General features: G+C 41.1%; 1 protein-coding gene across 2 annotated transcripts; it reads right to left on the reverse strand.

Moving 5' to 3' along the window:
- Positions 1 to 2665: 2665 nt before the first annotated feature.
- LOC310877376 (receptor expression-enhancing protein 6) lies at positions 2666 to 14495 on the reverse strand. 2 transcript variants are annotated; one of them, XM_083791205.1, is made up of 6 exons: positions 14378 to 14495; positions 14133 to 14268; positions 6542 to 6635; positions 5295 to 5433; positions 4161 to 4329; positions 2666 to 3398 (listed from the first exon to the last, which is right to left on the reverse strand). In XM_083791205.1, exons 2-6 carry the CDS (start codon positions 14248 to 14250, stop codon positions 3361 to 3363), a joined length of 558 nt encoding a protein of 185 aa, XP_083647331.1. In that variant the 5' UTR covers positions 14251 to 14268; positions 14378 to 14495; the 3' UTR covers positions 2666 to 3360. The 2 variants fall into 2 exon arrangements, with proteins under 2 accessions (XP_083647331.1, XP_083647330.1); XM_083791204.1 differs by having other exon boundaries at positions 14133 to 14277; positions 14378 to 14453.
- Between the last annotated feature and the right edge of the window lie 3973 nt (positions 14496 to 18468).

Genomic DNA, 18468 nt, shown 5'->3' on the forward strand with positions numbered 1-18468 from the left:
ATAATTAAAACCAATCTCGTAGTCCTATAGCCTATATCAACAGACGTAATGTAGGCCTATATAGGTTATAGCATAGCCTACAACAATATTATATGTTTTGTTTATATAATTATGTTATCATAGGACTATGGTGTAATGTTACATCACAGGTAGCCTGCTTTAGGCCTCGAACAGAAATAGGATTTGAGGCGCCGTATGTGAAAGAACAGTGGAAGCAAATATTGATTATCTCAGGAAGAAATCACACACAGTATTCTACAAGGCTGGTCAAATTAAATCACACAAAGTATTTATACAGTATTCTACAAGGCTGGTCAAATGAAATAAAAATGTAATAACAGGTCTTACAAATAATCACTTGTTGTCAATGTTGTTTTTTAGTGTTATGACGCAAAACATTTGGGTCTCCAAATCAGCACCGTCCACGGACAGCAACATTCAGCACCATGGAGAGCGTCTAGAAGCCATTGGGCTACCCGGCTATACAGCGTTCCAGGGTCAAATCAATGAATCTACAATTCAGAGAGAAACAGCGAGAGAGAGGAAAAATCAATGATTTGAAGGGTGGGCAGAAGAGACAAGACACAGACTCTATACTCTGAAATAATTAAACTGACTTCTTTGATTCCACTTAAGCGCTGCTGCAGTGTGTGCGCTGTGCACTGTGCTTTTGCGTATAGGCCTACCTAGTTTAATGTATCCACCCACCCCCCTGGCCCGCACCGGCCGCACGCACGCACAAACATTATATTAGTAATACGACCTACAACGAAGTTTTCAAGCTTGAAAATGCCGTAGCCTATATCCTATTTGTTTGTATAGGCCTATATATGACGGATTCATGGTATGACTCACCCGTATACATATAACACTGTCTATGGACTCACCAGCCATCCTCGTTGGCGTTGCCTTCCCCTGTCTGTGAGATGGAGAACTGCAGAATTGCAAACAGTGCTGATGGTTAGGCAACCTGACAGCATGATTAGAAGTAGTATTGATTCCCCCCCCCCCCCCCCCCCTCCCCTCCCCCCCTCTCCTGTCTAGTGGAAATAAGAAATCGGGGACATCATTGACAATTTGACACTGAATAATGCCCTTTGGGTTTGCAGAAAATATACGCCTGCATAAATCATAATTAATTCTCAGTCTGAGAAAGTGGACAAAAATATTGACCATCATGGTTAAAGGTCACTATTATGTTCGAGTTCATGATGACCCATGCATGAGTTAAGGGCTATTAATCCAGAGAAGAGTTTGCAATCTTGCAATTATGCAAATAAAACCAGGCAGGCTGGAGGCATCACTGATATTGGGTATATATCCTGCATGTGCATAGCCTACTTATTTGGTGTGGTGCGTACAACTGCATAAGGCTGGGGTGGATGAAGGTTTTCTATTGCCTATAATATGACCCAGTGTGTGTCTTAATTTTGCTCCGTCCTCGTCCTCGATGTTCCTCTGCAGGGACCCACACTCTGCAGCTCTTTGTTACCTTGCCATCTGCAGCCATTTCAGACTGTCCTATAAGGCCTTGGCATGCACAGACACACACACACACACACACACACACACACACACACACACACACACACACACACACACACACACACACACACACACACACACACACACACACACACACACACACACACACACACACACACACACACACACACACACACACAGCAATAATTGGTTTCTCTGGCCCATTTCTGTTGAATCAATAATTCTCGACTTCCATCGGCAGCTGAAGGGGACAAAACAAACGCTCGACAGACAGATCATCACACCAACCATTTCCAGATGGGTGCCTACCTCCCCTCGTGGCGGTATGTGACCGTCGCCTGTCTCCATCCACCATTTTATCGTACATTATCCAGTGCACGGATATAAAAGGGCTCCAGTTGAGAGCCCCTGAAGCGTGAACGCAGAGCTAAATGCTGATACTAGCATGGGTGGTTAAGCTCTCTGAATACCAGTCGACGTAGGCTATAGAACACAGGTCGAGTACGTTAGTCGAGGTGGACGACATTCATTTAGAATTTGTGATGCACAGCCGCTGATTGATTTTTGTGATATGAAAAATACATGAATTAATGTATGAACTATCCATCCTGTGAAAAAGTGACACTTAAAAAGAAAGTTATATGGCTAGCTAGGCCTACAAAATATATCTAAAGCAAATTATAGAAGGGTATGCAAAGCACATTTCTTAATGATTGCATGTGCAACTTCTGTATATAGGCTAGGGTGAGTGATAATTTATTAATTTTACAATGGTGATTTGATTTAGGCATACATTAATATTGCCGCAAAAATAAAGAAATTTCATAAAAAGTTAATTTGGCCTTTGTGACAACAATGGGGTTATCGGTTGTCCATCTGCATTAATCATGTCCATTCCTGCAACAGCTATGGAAAGAATTGGTGGACCACTGGTACATATACAGTAAGTTAAATCACATTTCCCTCATTTTGAAGATTGACACTTGTGGCAGTGCAGGACCATAACATATGGACGATTACTATACATTACAGGTCCATTCAGTTCATTCAATTTACAAACTCAATTGATAAATGAACAATGAGGATTGTACTGCTTACTGTAGGAAGCAAAATATATAGACAACATATAGGTAAAGCAAAAAAGGCATCAGTCCTTCAATCCAGATTGCAAGTTTTATTCCTTCACAACTATATGAGATGACAATTAAGACTGTACAAAAACAAAAACGAGCACAGTGGGGCAAAGAAACCTGAGGCACATGAGCTCACCCACTAAACAAAAGGCATGGTTAACATGACTCTTGGGTTTGAGTGTTAAGACAACCTGTAATTCATTTCATGTTTCTATCAATTCAACAGTTACGCTAGAACTGGTCAAAATGGTTCAGAAATACGTTTTGTTCATTTGAATGCTTGCCTGACTCTATTCCACTATCTTGTCTTGCTGAACATTTTAAATAAAAAAGGTGCACAATCAGCGTTTCTCCCAACATGCTTTTAAGCTGTTTTTGTCAGTTAGTGCAAATGATGGTGAGAATGGGAGTGTAGGGGGGATGGTAGACAACATGGCTCAGATTAAAGTTAAACACATTCAATGAGATGAGAACATAATAACTGTTGCAGTGACAGTGACCCTGCCAGTGTCTGACGTAGAGATAACAGCTTATATTTATCATGTTTAGTTAGTTTAATAACATAACAGGGCTGATCATCGTTGACACATACACATACATTATGCAACATACAAACACTACGTAAACAGTAAACACTCATACGTACTTTACGTAGTACAACAGTATGCAAAATATCAGACACACAGGTGACAAACACTCACACATAACCTCCATCTCTCCATCACTGGTTCTTGTCGTGGTTGAAAGCCAGATTGGCAGCTTGACAGGGAACAAAAACAAGGACGGAAGACCGTTATTATCAGAAAGCAGTATGAAGGTCATAATACAAATAGCAGTGCTTAATTTGTGCCGAAGCTTGTCTCCCTCCTGAGCTCTGCTACCTATAGATGGACTCCGATACCTCTAGGGGGCGTACCGCCACCCCAAATGCACATACATATACAATACTGGTATTATTATTTTTAGTTTCATTTTCAAGTCAACTAGGCTTCTTCCTCGTCATAGCTACTTCTATTTCCAGTATGATTCCAAAATAAAACATCGGTTACAAACAAAAAAACACCCTTATTTTGAAATGCTCGCCCACTTTGAGAGGAAATAGGGTGCTATGGGTCAAAAAGATAATAATAATACAAAGAAATCACACCTGTGTGAAGTGAGGGGCGCTATGCCAATTTGCTCAGACACATCTGATGTAAATTCTCCATTCACTGTCTTTGTGTAGGATGAAAATAGCCGATTTGCTCGTTCATATATCACGTAAATTCTCCATTCATTGTCAACGAGAATTTAATGTTTGTGTAAGACGAAAATCTACACTAATAGCTGAATATAGGAGGGGCTAGCGGCCCTCAAAAAAACAAATTTTGTGCGTGCACATGCGTGTGAACTGAAGCACATGCACTCTGGCACCTAATAATTTACAAATTAAGCACTGGGTAAAAGAGATATATATCCATTATCCGGTATATAAATATGTTTGGTTTTGTGTGTGTGTGAGTGTGTGTCCCAGTGTCTCACCCTCTTTGGTGACATTCTCTGCGAGGCCCTTGGCCTTCCCAGTCAAATCATGCACCACGCTATCCATGGTGGCCTGGTGCTTCAGGAAGAAAGGTCTCACCACACGTGCGTATATAATGGCCGAGCCATTCCATGACACTGGAGCCATGCACCACAGCAGGAACATACACTGAGAAGACGGGGGAGAAACGAAATTCAATATAGTTGGAAAGGGAACTGAACACTACTGAACAGTGGTGGAAAGTAACATTTACTTAAGCACAATTTTTTACACCCAAGCGTGGAATGCCCTGACCCCCTCCCTCAAAAAATGCAAAAAGAACATTTTTCAAACGTATACAAATATTGTGAAAAAATAGCAGATCTACAAGCTCACAATGTGTTGCGGACGCATTGTGAGCTTGTAGATCTGCTATTTTTTCACAATATTTGTATACCGGTACGTTTGAAAACTTGAAATGGTTGAAACTTGAAAATGTTGATACTTTAGGTACATTTTGATGCCAATACTTTTGTACTTTTACTCAAGTACATCCGGATTTTACTTGTAATGGAGTAGTTCTACGTTGCAGTATTGATACTTTTACTTAAGTAAAACAATTGAGTACTTTTTTCCACCACTGGAACTGAACAACAACAAATCTGGTTCTTTCCTCTGTACCTTGCCAGCATATAGTAGAAGCATAGAGTTATAAAGTGAACTGTACCTTGCCAGCATATAGTAGAAGCATAGTTATAAAGTGAACTGTACCTTGCCAGCATATAGTAGAAGCATAGAATTATAAAGTGAACTGTACCTTGCCAGCATATAGTAGAAGCATAGAGTTATAAAGTCTTGACTGAGGACCGGGAGCGACAGCCCCGCCCCCTGCTATTCATTTACAATGGAAGTTGCTCAGTGGCGTTTTGAAGCACCCGGAAGACTGCCGGAAGTACTATTCAAGTCGAGAGCGGTCTCAAATTTGAGGTCAGGATTGATGCACGTTACGCACATGACGTCACTGAACATCCGTCCACCTCCATGAATGTGCTGCAGTTCCACTTTTGGCCAGTAGGTCGTGGCAGCTTCAACATTGGCCAGCCCTTCTGGGGGCTTGAGTAGAAGGGGCACCAGGAGAGGAAGATGTACTGTACCTTGCCAGCATAGTAGAAGGGGCACCAGGAGAGGAAGATGTCAGAAAAGTGTTCCACGATGCTGAAGACGCCATACACCACCCAGTATGTCAACCACTGAGTGTCGTCCTCCTTCTTGATGCTCTCAATGGCCTTGATGCTGAGTGTACAAGAGATCAGCCTCAATTATACTTCTGTCAAGCTGTCGCCGTAGCAACGCTGTAGGTCACTGTACACAGAAGGCTGTGTGCCTCTTCAAAAATGTAACTTGTGGTGGATGATTGTGTTTTTCTACTAGTATCACTTCATGTCCTCCTTTGTGTTTCCGGTGCCAATTGTTAATAGATTGTTTAGCGCTTCATTTGCAAAGCAATTTTCAATGTAAACCTTCACTTACTTTAGTCATGACTCATCATCAATGTTACTTCTGTCTCACAAAGTGAATGTGAGAGAATATAAACATTTTAAATAGATGCACAACACTGCCATCTAGTGTTGCAGCAGTTCTACAGCAGCAGAGACTAGCAATAATTAGTTTCTCAAGCCAGACAAGTGGTACAAAGGAAGCTGTCATCGTTTGTCATTTCTATTCTCCAAGATATGTTTTAAAATATCTTTAAAATCGCTATTTTGACATTTAAATTCCCGCTAGGCAGTAAGCTTTATATGCTTTGACAAATTTGATTTACAGTAGACAATTATTTCCGCGACTGCAATGACGGAAGGTGTAAGACAGTGGATGGTGTGAGTCAACCATCCATCTATTCTAGAGAGAAAGCAACAATATACATTTTTAAATAGTAGCACTAAATGTTTAATGAAAAGACTCAACATAGGGTGTTATACAACATAAATTGTGATATGAAATAAATCACACTTGTGTGAAGTGAGGGGCAGCTAAATCACATTCCGTGCTCAGCCAATCAAATCATCACAAATGTCATTCCGGCCAATCACTTTTGGCATCTTCACTTTTCTGCCCTCACTTTTTATCCTCAATATGTACTTTGCTTATGTACTTTGCTCAGCCAATCAAATCATTGCTATGGGGTGATCAGCCAATCAAATCATCGTGTTTGTGTTCACACAAACACGATGAAAAGTTTTATTTTAGCCACAGCTGTGTAGTCCCATCACTGGCTGTTGTGATTGTGTTCAAACAATCCACAATCTGTGAATTTGTCATATTTGCAAGTGCAATTTCTGCTAATTTCTGCTAAATCAAAAGAAAATACGCTTTTATCAAACCAAAAATAATTCATACATACGAGAAGTAGGCTGGATAGACGAAGCCAATTAGGTTGCAGAGGAGTGACGCTCCATACCCAAAGAGAAGATACAGCCCAATGAGAGTCACAATAGCTAGAAACAGAAAGGAAAAATCAAAAAGAGGAACCATGTCAGTTGCAAAAGAGAGGGAGGAACAATGGCAGTCATTCTCCATATTTGACATATGAGCGTCGTGCCTGTCACAGACATGTGCAAAGCAAGTTCAGTCAGGAAACTCAGTGCAGTTGCTGCAGGCCGTTTATTGGACCACCTCAGCATCACATTCTCATTCACATGAGTCACTTCATCCAGTCACACAGTGATTCAATCTTCATACCAGCTATTTAAACTGGAAGTTTGCACTGCTCATCCTGCTTGCTTGCTTGCTGCTGCACACTGATACATACTGCTTAAAGCTTTGCTGCTCACCCTCCTCCACCCCAGCTACCACCTGTCGTTTTGGATCTGTTGTTTAGGTACGGGGATTCGGAGTCCCTATGGTTGGGACTGATGCGCTTGATCAGAGTACCTAAAAAGCAGATCCAATTCATCGCCAAACCATAATAAATATATTGCTCATTTTATATTTGATAAATATATATTTCATCCATTCATGAGTTGTTCTGACTGAAACATAGTTTGTGTCAGACTACTTGGCAGTTAACACTATTGGTTTCCCACAAATTCCCAGCTGTAGTCTCTGACTACAAGGTTAAAATAAAAACAGTACTCCCTGACACAGGAGCTCTAAAATACCATTGTGTTTGCTTTAGTTGTTAATTAATAACTTGGTTGATCTTGATCAACAGGGTAAGCTTAAGTATGTTACTTCTGCTTTCTCCAGCTACTATCACACCCCCAACCACACATAATGCACATGCACACACGGATATGAATTATGTCCTCATGGATTCACTAATACGCACGATGCACACACACAATCTCAAAGTACCACAATTGCATTTATCCTTTTGACTATTTAGTGAGGCTGCACACAGACATATTTTATGTATGTAATAATTTGATATTGTCAATAAAGAACAACTATCAATCAATCAATCAGTTGAGATCTACTGCATTAGAGCATGTCAGAGAACAGGATGTCAGGTTACAGAGTAAGTTAGGAGCATAAGGAGGTGAACTACAAGACAAACTCATACACTGATATTCAAATTCATTGGCTGGAGGTGATTAACTGCATACATTCTTCCGAGATAGCCTTATTTAACATCATTGCGGTAATTTAACTTAAATTGTTAAAATAATTCCCTGTGTATATGCTGCATGGAAATTCCTATAGCTACATAGTGTGGTCATGTGAAATATTCTTGCGTAGACATCAAGTAAGTGAAACATTCCACATATTGGCTATTCAGCATAAACCTTGAGGGAGGCAAGAGAGTAAAGGTTCAGCCTATGGCTACCCCACCACAGAACCTACCTACAGTATGGCTATAAGACCCTGTGGTTACCGCAACAGAACCTGTGGTTACTCCAACAGAACCTAAGGTTACCATCCCACAACCTATGGCTACGGCCACAGATCCATCCATTCCAAACCTTGATAATACACCTACAGGTCAGGTATAGAGTCTAACAATATTAGCGCTGTAGCCAGTTCCTTGAAAACAGCCTAACCAGATGTCTTATTCATTTCATTTTCATTAAAAATCCACTTCTGTTATGAACGGTGAAAACGGGGAGTGGGGGTAACATTAAAAACAATGGTAATATGCAGAGATTTTGAAAAAGTCTGCATGACCAAAGTCCAGCTATTTCACACTATTTACACACAAAAGCACAAAAGTAAAATACAGCTGCGCAGCACTCATGCAGTATCTAACATGGCCCTTTCAATCTCATCTGCTTTCATATTCAAATTATTATGTGAAATCGTTCACCAATGGTGACAGAGGAACTGGTAGGACAGGATGTGGGCATACACAGCTGTCGACAGAACCTGACACTGAAGGGAAGCTGTTTGCATAGGGAAATCATCATCTGAGGCTTTTTAAATACAACCCTTTTTAGCAACCTATCAAATCTCAACATGTACTAGCCATTCTGGCTATAGCCTCTCAAAACATTCTCCAGCTATGACGCAATTGGACTTCAAAACAACGGTTACCAGGACATAAGCCAGAGTATGGTAGTAGTGGAACAATTATCACATGGGTTACTTTTGAGTGCAGTTGCAAGTATAGTAGTATACCCTAGGTACTTTATGTAAAGCAGGCCTTGGCTTCATAAAATGTGAGTCACCATGACTACTATCACATGATATCAGCATACATTTAACCTAGGACAGGAGAAAACTGATAAAAGATTCACTTTTTGAAACAGTACAAGCAAGCCCAACTGAGAATATACAGTATGAATATTGAAAATCAGGTCACTGAAATTTACACTTACACTAGGGAATGGGATGCACAATATTGACATGTTTGCCACTATTCGATATATTTAATTGCATGGTCAAATCAATCAACAATACAAGTTTCCATTGTTGTTGAACTTACACCTTTCATACAGTAACTGTCATACTGGCTACCGGTGCAAAAATGTATTAGGCCTAGTGATGGGCTGAGGACAGCTAGTGGATTTGAGTGTTATCAACCCATATCAACCAGTAGGTTACTCATCAAGCCCATTTAATGGAGCCAGTAGGCTCTACTGGAGCGGAGATGTTGTCAGCCATTGTCCGACTGTTGGTAGCGTTGTCCGACTATTACTAACCCTAACTCTAACCTCAGTCTTAACCAGCCACGTAAGTCTCCTAAGTCTTAACCGGCCACTTAAGTCAGTTTCACGATGTTTTCGCTTCTGCACCATAATTTCACTTCCGTGATTCCTAATCGCAGCCAGGCTCCAGTAGAGCCTACTTGCTACATTGCATGGTCTTGATAAATAACCTACTGGTTTTTTCCTTAATTTGCTGTTGCAAGTCACGGCTGCCAGTTCCAACCTGATGTTGTGTGGGAGTTCTGACTGCTCCAGAGTCCAGACCGTACTGAATAACTGCTAGATTGTATAATGTCTTGAGTCTATAGGACTGAAGTCTAAGAAATACAGGTGACCGATGTGTCGTCTCCTCCAAAGAGGAGTAGCCTATACCAGTGATTCCCAACCTGTGTGCCGCGGCACTATAGTGTGCCGTTTGAAATGGCCAGGTGTGCCATTTGATTTGAACAAAAGTAGCCTCGGAACCCAGACGTTTTTATTTCCAGGAAGAAAAGTAACCCTGACCCTCCCCCGATAGCAATAGATACTGGGCTGCTTGCAGTTGTTGTTGCCCATCCCCACCAGCCTAACAACCCTCTGCCATAGAAATGCTAATGTATGGCTATGTTTACATGAGGAGATCACCTACTCTCCTGGCACGTACTGTATAAAAAAACACTGCTTGCCTCTGTGCGTTCCAGCCTGCTGTTGTCTTTTTTCTTTCTTTTTTTAAGATTTTTTTTGCGGCTTACGCCTTTTATTGTTTTTTGAAGGGACAGACAGTAGGCTGACAGGAAACGGGAGAGAGATGGGGGAAGACATGCAGTAAAGGCCGTGTCGGGCTCGGGAGTCGAACCTGCGGCACGCTGCGACTGGATTACCAGTCGGGTGCCCAGACGGTTACTCCACCGCCTGGGCTTGCTGTTGTCTTTTAAGCTGACCTACAAGCCCACACTGTGTTGCAAAAGCGGCAGTGATGGGCTTACAAATCGCCAGGACGGAGCTACATACAGCTAAACTCATGTCGACGAGTGAGACGACACAAGAGAGAGAAGCAGTAGCCAGGTCCTTCATGTTTCATAACGTTCGCTGTTGTCATACCGTGACTTCATAATTATATAAGTTTCTCAAACGTAACTTTCAAGTGAACTTTATGGAAACTTTAGGAAGTCTTTCTTGCCTGACTGCCGTGAACAAACATGTGTGATTCACCGTGTCCAGATTGCGAGCAACACGGGCACACACACAACACAGACACTAGCATGCAGTGACGTCAGAAAGTGACTTTGTGACACTGCATGCACTCAAACTTTATTGATCATGCGTGACGTAATGAAAGCAATTGTATTCGCATTGGTAGGTCAGGAAATAAAATATATAAATATAAAAAATATTTTTGTTAAATAAAACTTGCCATCTTGTGTATATGAGAACATATATATATATATGAGAACATATATATATATATATCAAAAAAGAGAAAAACCTTCCAAGGAAGGGACTGCACACTCCAGGGAACAGAGACGGACGGGCGAAACGCGTCGTGCTAATAAATAAGTTTGATGCAGTAAGTTGTCCGTCTCTGTTCCCTGGAGTGTGCAGTTTCTCTTTTTTGATGTCTATGCCTGCTAACTAGACTTGCACCTCCTACGGGTCTTTTTGGATGTGCAGGAGTCCCTTTTTGTCTCATATATATATATATATATATATATATATATATATATAAAAATTATACCCCCACCCCCCGTATATCTAGGTGTGACCTGGGATTTTTTGGCTATGAAAAGTGTTCCCTGGCACAAAAAAGGTTGGGAAACACTGGCCTATACGATCTCCCACCATGCAACAGCACATCTTAGACATTCTTGAAAACGGGCCTTTCCCCTTGTACTCAACCTTCTTCCAGGAGGTGGTCTCTGAACTGAATCTCCACATTGAAGCCCTGGATAGGTTTCCAGCAACCAATTATGTACAGGCTAGGCTACAGCCATTGTAGGTAAAGGCTGAATGAAATGAGCGTCCTTCTAGAAGAAGCTGTGTAGAAGGTGTGTTCAGCCAAGGGTTTGGTCTCTGTGTCAAACACTCTGATGGTGTTGTAGTACCATCCCCCAAATGCAAACATCTTTGTCCCGATGATGGTGGCAGAGCAGAGTGATGCGATGTAGCAGGTGGTGGAGTTCCTCTGGTGTTAATTAAAGCCCAGACCATTGTCGTGGTGTCCAACTTGTAGATGTCATTAGTTCGTCCAATCTGGGTCAATCCTCCATGAATATACATGGCCTTTCCCAAGACACAGGCTGAGTGAATCGATTTGTGTTGGGTAATATTACTCAAGAGTGTAATATGTTACTTATTACATATTACTCTTAAAAAATAATTATACCCTCTCAAAATATCATATCAAACCAAATACAATAATCAGAACTGAATAATAATCATAATAGGGCTGTAGACTGTAACACACGGTTACCATTATTTCTTTCTTGTCTTACTTGACTTATTCCTGTAGGCTCCTAGGTGGAGCATAGGGCCGCAATCACACCCCGCCATCGGACTCTGTTTTGAGCGGTTTTCTTCAGCTGGGCCCACGATAATCCGGTTGACTTTGCCTCACTCTCCACTGATCTTCTCCAGGTCTGTTTTTGCCTCCCCACTTTTCTTTTGCCCTGTGGGTTCCAGTCCAGTGCTTGCCTAGTGATGTTGTCAGTAGGTTTTCGGAGGGTATGTCCAATCCACCCCCACTTGGATACTTTATCCATTAAACTCAGCCGGTTAACTGATATACACAGCACTGATAGAGCAAACACATGACATGATTTAATCATGTCATGTGTCTGTCTGTGATGATTATATGGGCAGTTGGGCACATTTCCCTAAAATGACTCAATCAGGCAAGCTGTTACACTTACCCTTCTTGAGATTCTATCTAATCTATCTTTTCCGTGGAATTTTTGACCTCAAGCTTCCTTCTATGCATGAGGAGTCCAAATCGCTTCTTTTCACCTGACAGGGGAGAGTTTCCCTGGCCGGACGTAGCGCATGGAGGGAACACGTTATTCCAACCAGTTCCTTTCCCCTCCATCAGGCGTCCCGGCTGGCCAGGGGGAGGTAGTTTAGAGACCAGGATTACGGGGATTAGAGAAAGGCCCTTTCGCCAGCCTCGGGTATGGGCACTGATGACGCAGAGGAGGGAACATGCCCCCAGCACCCACAGCGGGAATCGAACACAGGACCTTCTAGCTGTGAGGCGACAGCACTACCGACTGTGCCACCATGACCCCTTGTCAGTAACTGACAACATTGACGCACTTCCACGGAACAGCACACAAAAGTTTAGTGCACTGTTCCGTGGAAGAAAATACAAAATCTTCACTTTTCTACATTACTAAATGCATGGCCAGGGACCACAATACTGGCCAGGGACCACAATACGTACCTTCACAGACCACCTGTTGAAAACCCCTGAAATAGACACCTTCTTCCATTCTTAAAACAAGCTATTGACTCAGACTTTGAAAAGTGCCTCCCTTTCTCCTCACAAAACGTTTTGGTATTTTATCAATCGTATTTTTGCTAAATCTATCGAAGTACAATACGTACAACATATATACCAGCATGTACAAAGACAAAAGGTATTATCATATTAATTTATCATTGTTAAGTTCACTTTATATATCTATGGGCATAATAGCATGATGATGCCATTACAAAACATGGGTTACATGGAAGAAATGTGTTTAATAAAACAAAATTAACTGCTAGAAGGTCCTAAATTAACTATAGAGTTCGACTACTATACAATCAAATAAATCTGTATACAAGATCATTTCAGATTTCAGAGAGGGAGGGAAATACTAAATTAACTGTTAACTACATTAACACATTTCGCAGGGGTGAGTTGGTAAAGGGGCGAGTCGTCTGGTATTCCACAGAATATCACAGTTGGTGTTTAACTTCCACATAAGTTTGAAAAAAAAACAAAAAAAAAAACAGATTGGTAACAGTGCTGGTGTGGGCAACATTGCAACTGATACATGCAAAGGGGCAACTGTGTGATAATGTGTGTAAATTATGATCCCAGAACAATGGTTTTGAAGGCCACCAATGCCTGTTGAAATGTCCAGCAAGTCTTGAAGAAAATAATGAGAAGGCATTGAGAAAAGAAGCTTGCCTGTGCCTGTAATACACATGTCATGTATATTAACAGAGCAATGAAAAGCACTACACTGAAAGGGACACACACACCAGTCATTCTAGAATCTTTCTCCATTTGAGCTTTGCACTATATATTTCAGGACATGTTAAAAATATACCCATGCACTGCAGACAGACCAGCTGTTGGCACAGGGAACTCAAACTAGTTATATCATCCATAATATTCTGATGTGCACTGCATAGTCAAAGTATATAGCAGCAGGTGACTGCAGTCTTCTGCATAGCCTATCCTTATGAACTTTGACATTAAGTAGCAATGGGGTCATAAAAATGAGCCAACAAAGTGGCAGTTATAAAAACCAACAGAGAACGGGAGTCTGCTAAAGTATAGCCTACTTCGGTTGCAACTTGCAACTATACTTATTTGCCACAATTGGTGTGCAAGAACAACTTATCATATAATACTGTACATGGTAAACAAGAATCAAGATAACCCACTGTAGCTTTGGGGGGGGGGGGGGGGGGAATGTGCTGAACTCAACTGGCTATCCAGAATATTGCATAACGTGGCTGGCTGGACTATGACAACTCTATAGCCTTGTTACAAGACTGTCGTGAGTCGTGACAGTGTCGTCTAATCCAAGGCTAAAAGTAAATTGTAAAAGTAAATTAAACATATTGTATCCGCGCTTTGCTAACTTAGAATTAACTCACCCGATGCAATGTATTGTTTCTGAACTCCAGTTTTCTGTTCCAGCGTGTTTAACAGATCTGTCGCGAAGTTTTTCTCATTCAGAAAGGCATCGTAACGGTCTTTCACTTGATTCAACATCTTCGGGTCTCGTCGAACCTGCGTGTACTTAAAAAACAAATGTTGTATGAAGATAAAAGTCCCACAACATGCAATGTGTGTGTGTAGCTTTGCATAAACTGTAGCTTTGCATAAAACAGATAAAAACCTTTAGATAAAGTTGCCCGAAAGCGATTCTGGTCTGGCCGCGGAGTCGCCTTCTGGTTTGGGAGGAGTTGAGAATAGGCTACTTTAAGGGACCAATCAGCTGGCCGTGCTTGATTCCTATTCGGGCCAAATGGCTCTGATTCCCATAGCTCGTCGGAACAGCCAGTCGTGCCGTGATTGGCTATTAAGCCTACAATGATAGTATGATCATAGCCTGTTTTAGGAGGATGAATAGTATTATTAATTTAAGTACAGTAACATATAAGTCCAACGATAACAGCTCGTATATTAACGTTTAATGACAAAAACTGAATCTTGTTATAGCAGGGGGATGCTTTTTAGGACAGTGGTTCCCAAACTCTTTCTTGTCAAGTACCCCCAAATTGACACTCACTAGCCCACGGACCCCCATTTGAAAAGAGGACCCCCATAACCATAAGAGAAGATTTTCACAGTTCTAGCAGTGATTTTCAACCATTTTCATTTCAAGGACCCACATTTGGACCTGAATTAGGCTACGGTCTATCTCTTACTTTGCTACCAGTAACCAGACTACATGCCACCCTGGGAGTTTCACCCATGAATATATCATATAATGCACAATACACTTGAATACTGTTAAGGAAATAATATATGTCCATCCGGAAGGTGAATGTATGTCTTAGAAGTTTATTCAGAAGCACAGCAAGAAGAACAGCAACATCTCTTAGTCTAGCAGGCTTAGCCTGTATCACTCAACATTCTCTCTCAGTACAACTCTCTCTCGTGGTCTCGACTCTCCATATACTCTAAGGTCTCCATCCCCCCAGCTCTCCTGAGCTTCTCCATATAGGTCCTCTCTTATCTTGAGACAGGAACTACCTAGTGATACCTATTCAGGCCCAGCAGGGTGGCACCCCAGAAGGGTTGGAACTACCTAGTGATACCTATTCAGGCCCAGCAGGGTCTCATAACTAACAATAGGTGTGACATGGTCTTTTACATACAACTTGATCAAAGGGTTGATTGGATTAAGACAGGCTTTCAGGCCAAGGTGTCGTTGCTCACAGACACGACCAGACAGACTACTAGAACCATATATATAGATTTGAGTCTTCATATTTCCCACAACAATACCCAGCCACAGGTTTGAATAAAGAGAGCAGGGATGTGCGTTTCCAGTTTAAAAATAATTGTTTTATTTAATTCAAGGCAGAGTAAAATAATATATGAAGACTTCACTGCAAGAAGGCCATGTTAGAAAATTAAAACATAGACGGCTCCCTATTAATTACTTGTGCAAGCAGAGTGGTGTATTCCATCGGCCAATCAGAGACCAAGAACAGCGATCGGCTGGGTATGTATGTCGGTATATTCCACCGGCCAATTAGGTAACACTGTTCTCGTCTTCTCGATGACGTAACTAAAGTACGTTTCAGAATTGGTAGAGGGTCAATAGCTCTCTGCTGCTGTCGTACCCAGACAGGACTACCAGCGGTCTACGCGCTGGTGATGAGGGCGTTACGTTGCTGGGGCGACCAGTGAAGCTCAACCCACTACATCACAATCCACAATGTTATTTTGTTTATAGTGACTACTACTATACTACTAATACTAATGCTTTTTATTTTGAAAATGTTCTGGAAGTGACTTTCCGTTTTGGATATCGTTTTCATATCTTGTCAGTTTTGTAGCCTAATACAAATATTATTGGTCTTACATACCGGTACTATTTTGACAAATAAAGTCTGACCCTTATTGTAATTTTGACCTCGTTGTTGCATGTGTTGTTTGGGGGGGTTAAAGAACATTCAAGGTAGAGAGATATTTTTTGGCTAAAACAAAAAGATTTTTGTTAGAAGGTTAAATCACTATATTCTGATAGTAATCGTTGCTATAGAGTGTTTGTTCAATAACAGAAGTCTCCATGTCTCTCCAGCTTTTTAATAAACAAAAAATCACACCAGTGTGAACCGAGTGGTGCAACTCCCGTCTATTGGTTCTCTGTATCATTCCAATTTGTATCGTCCAATTTCTTCTCTGTATCGTTCCAATTTCTTCTCTGTATCGTTCCAATTTCTTCTCTGTATCTCTGGTGCCCCCTACTGGTATAAATATGTAACATACTCGTGCTCACTTATACATACAAACAAACAAACAGGTACACACAGGTACACGGACGTTGCTGGATGTAGGAGTGGTTGCACCACTCAAAAATAAATTTTCAGGTAGGTGACAACATTTCAGCCAATCAGCTATTTATGAGCATAATCTTTATAGTGTTCCAATTATTGAGCACATAGCCACTGTTTTTGAGTGGTACAACCACTCCTATAGTTAGCTAAGTGTGTGGCTGGGCTGCCTGTGACTGGACTCCCCATGTGTCCCTGTGTCCGAGCACGGAAATAGTGTTCCAAGTGTCACTGTTGCACAGCCTAACACACAGACACAGACACACACATGCCAGGGAGGAGCGGGCTTGTACAGTACAGTACAGTACAGTACAGTACAGTACAGTACAGTACAGTACAGTACAGTACAGTACAGTACAGTACAGTACAGTACAGTACAGTACAGTACAGTACAGTACAGTACAGTACAGTACCACTCACTTCAGACGGTTCTGATGTTTTCTTTCTTTAAAATTAAATATAGCCTAAAGACTCCCTTATGTTTCTTGTGTAAGCCTAGTTACATCGCTAAGACAACCTCTTCTTCAGAGATCAGCCTTTTATCTCAAATGTTTCATGCATGTTTTTTTTAAACAAGGTACCTTGATATAAAATAACTATATCACACATCTTGCCACACAGGTTTGGTGTTTTTCTTTAGTTTATTTTGTATGTGGTGCCATTTTAGTGTTCTTTAATTAAGCAATATTATTGTAGCCTATTTTATTACTCTGAATTCTCTCAGTTGCAGTCCATGAGACCATGACTATACAGTGGAGGGCTCTGTGTTCCTCACAACTCCACCTTCCTACTTCAGGAGTTTTCAACATTTTTTTTGTATTTGTTACACATAATCTCTATTAATATGTTATTATTCAATGGGGCGACTGTGGCTCAAGAGGTAGAGCAGGTCGTCCAATGATCCATGGGTCGGTGGTTCGAATCCCGGCTTCTCCTGGCTACATGTCGAAGTGTCCTTGGGCAAGACACTGAACCCCAAATTGCTCCCGATGTGCTGGTTGGTAGCTTGCATGGCTCCCGCGCAATCGGTGTATGAATGTGTGAATGTAATCTATGTAAAGCGCCTTGGATAAAGGCGCTATATAAATGCACCATGTGTTCATGTTGTATTTTCCAGTGGTGGAAAAAGTACTCACATTCTTCTTTGTGTCTTTAAGTAAAAGTAGCAGTACCAGTACTGCAGTGCATTCAAAATGTACTACTATCTGCAACAAAAAGTGGGACAAGAAAAAAGGACAACTTTATTAGAAAAAACTGTTAAAGGAATAAAACCAATAAAATATAGTGCATATAACAAGTTTAAAAACACATCAGCTTGGAAATGCGATTCTGAACAGGTGGGTTTAAAATCTCCAAAGTAACTAGTAACTAAAGTTTTCAAATAATTGTAGTCGAGTAAACGTAAAATGTTTGGCTCCGAGATGTAAAGGAGTATAGTCTATTGGAAATTGGAAATACGTGTACTTAAGTACAGTACTTCAAGTAAATGTACTTCCACCACTGGTATTTTCAGACATGACGAAAACAAACAAACATTCCTATCACACAAAGATTTATAGTAACTCAGAGGACCCCTATAGGGTCACAGAGCCCCTGCACTACTGTAACATTACATGACATTTATATTAAGTCTTTGTTAATCTATGCTCTGTTTACATTGTGGACCACAATGGAAACAACTTAAACTAGAAAGGTCGCAATCTTTCAAAATTGCAAAGTGTGGTTGCCACAGTCGCTTACATAGGCCACTCCCAGTAATATTGCAAGCCAAGGCCTGTTTTGAAACCGAATATACAAAAGATATTTTGACACTACTTTTCTTTCACTTAAAGGAGGAAACTGATGACAAAAAGATACAAAAAGAGAGAACTATGACTCATTTCGACTTCATGTTGACATATCCGTGGTGCAGTAGATCATA

This window comes from Protomyctophum parallelum (genome assembly GCF_964188405.1).
Source record: "Protomyctophum parallelum genome assembly, chromosome: 20".
In the NCBI taxonomy this organism is placed as follows: domain Eukaryota; kingdom Metazoa; phylum Chordata; class Actinopteri; order Myctophiformes; family Myctophidae; genus Protomyctophum; species Protomyctophum parallelum.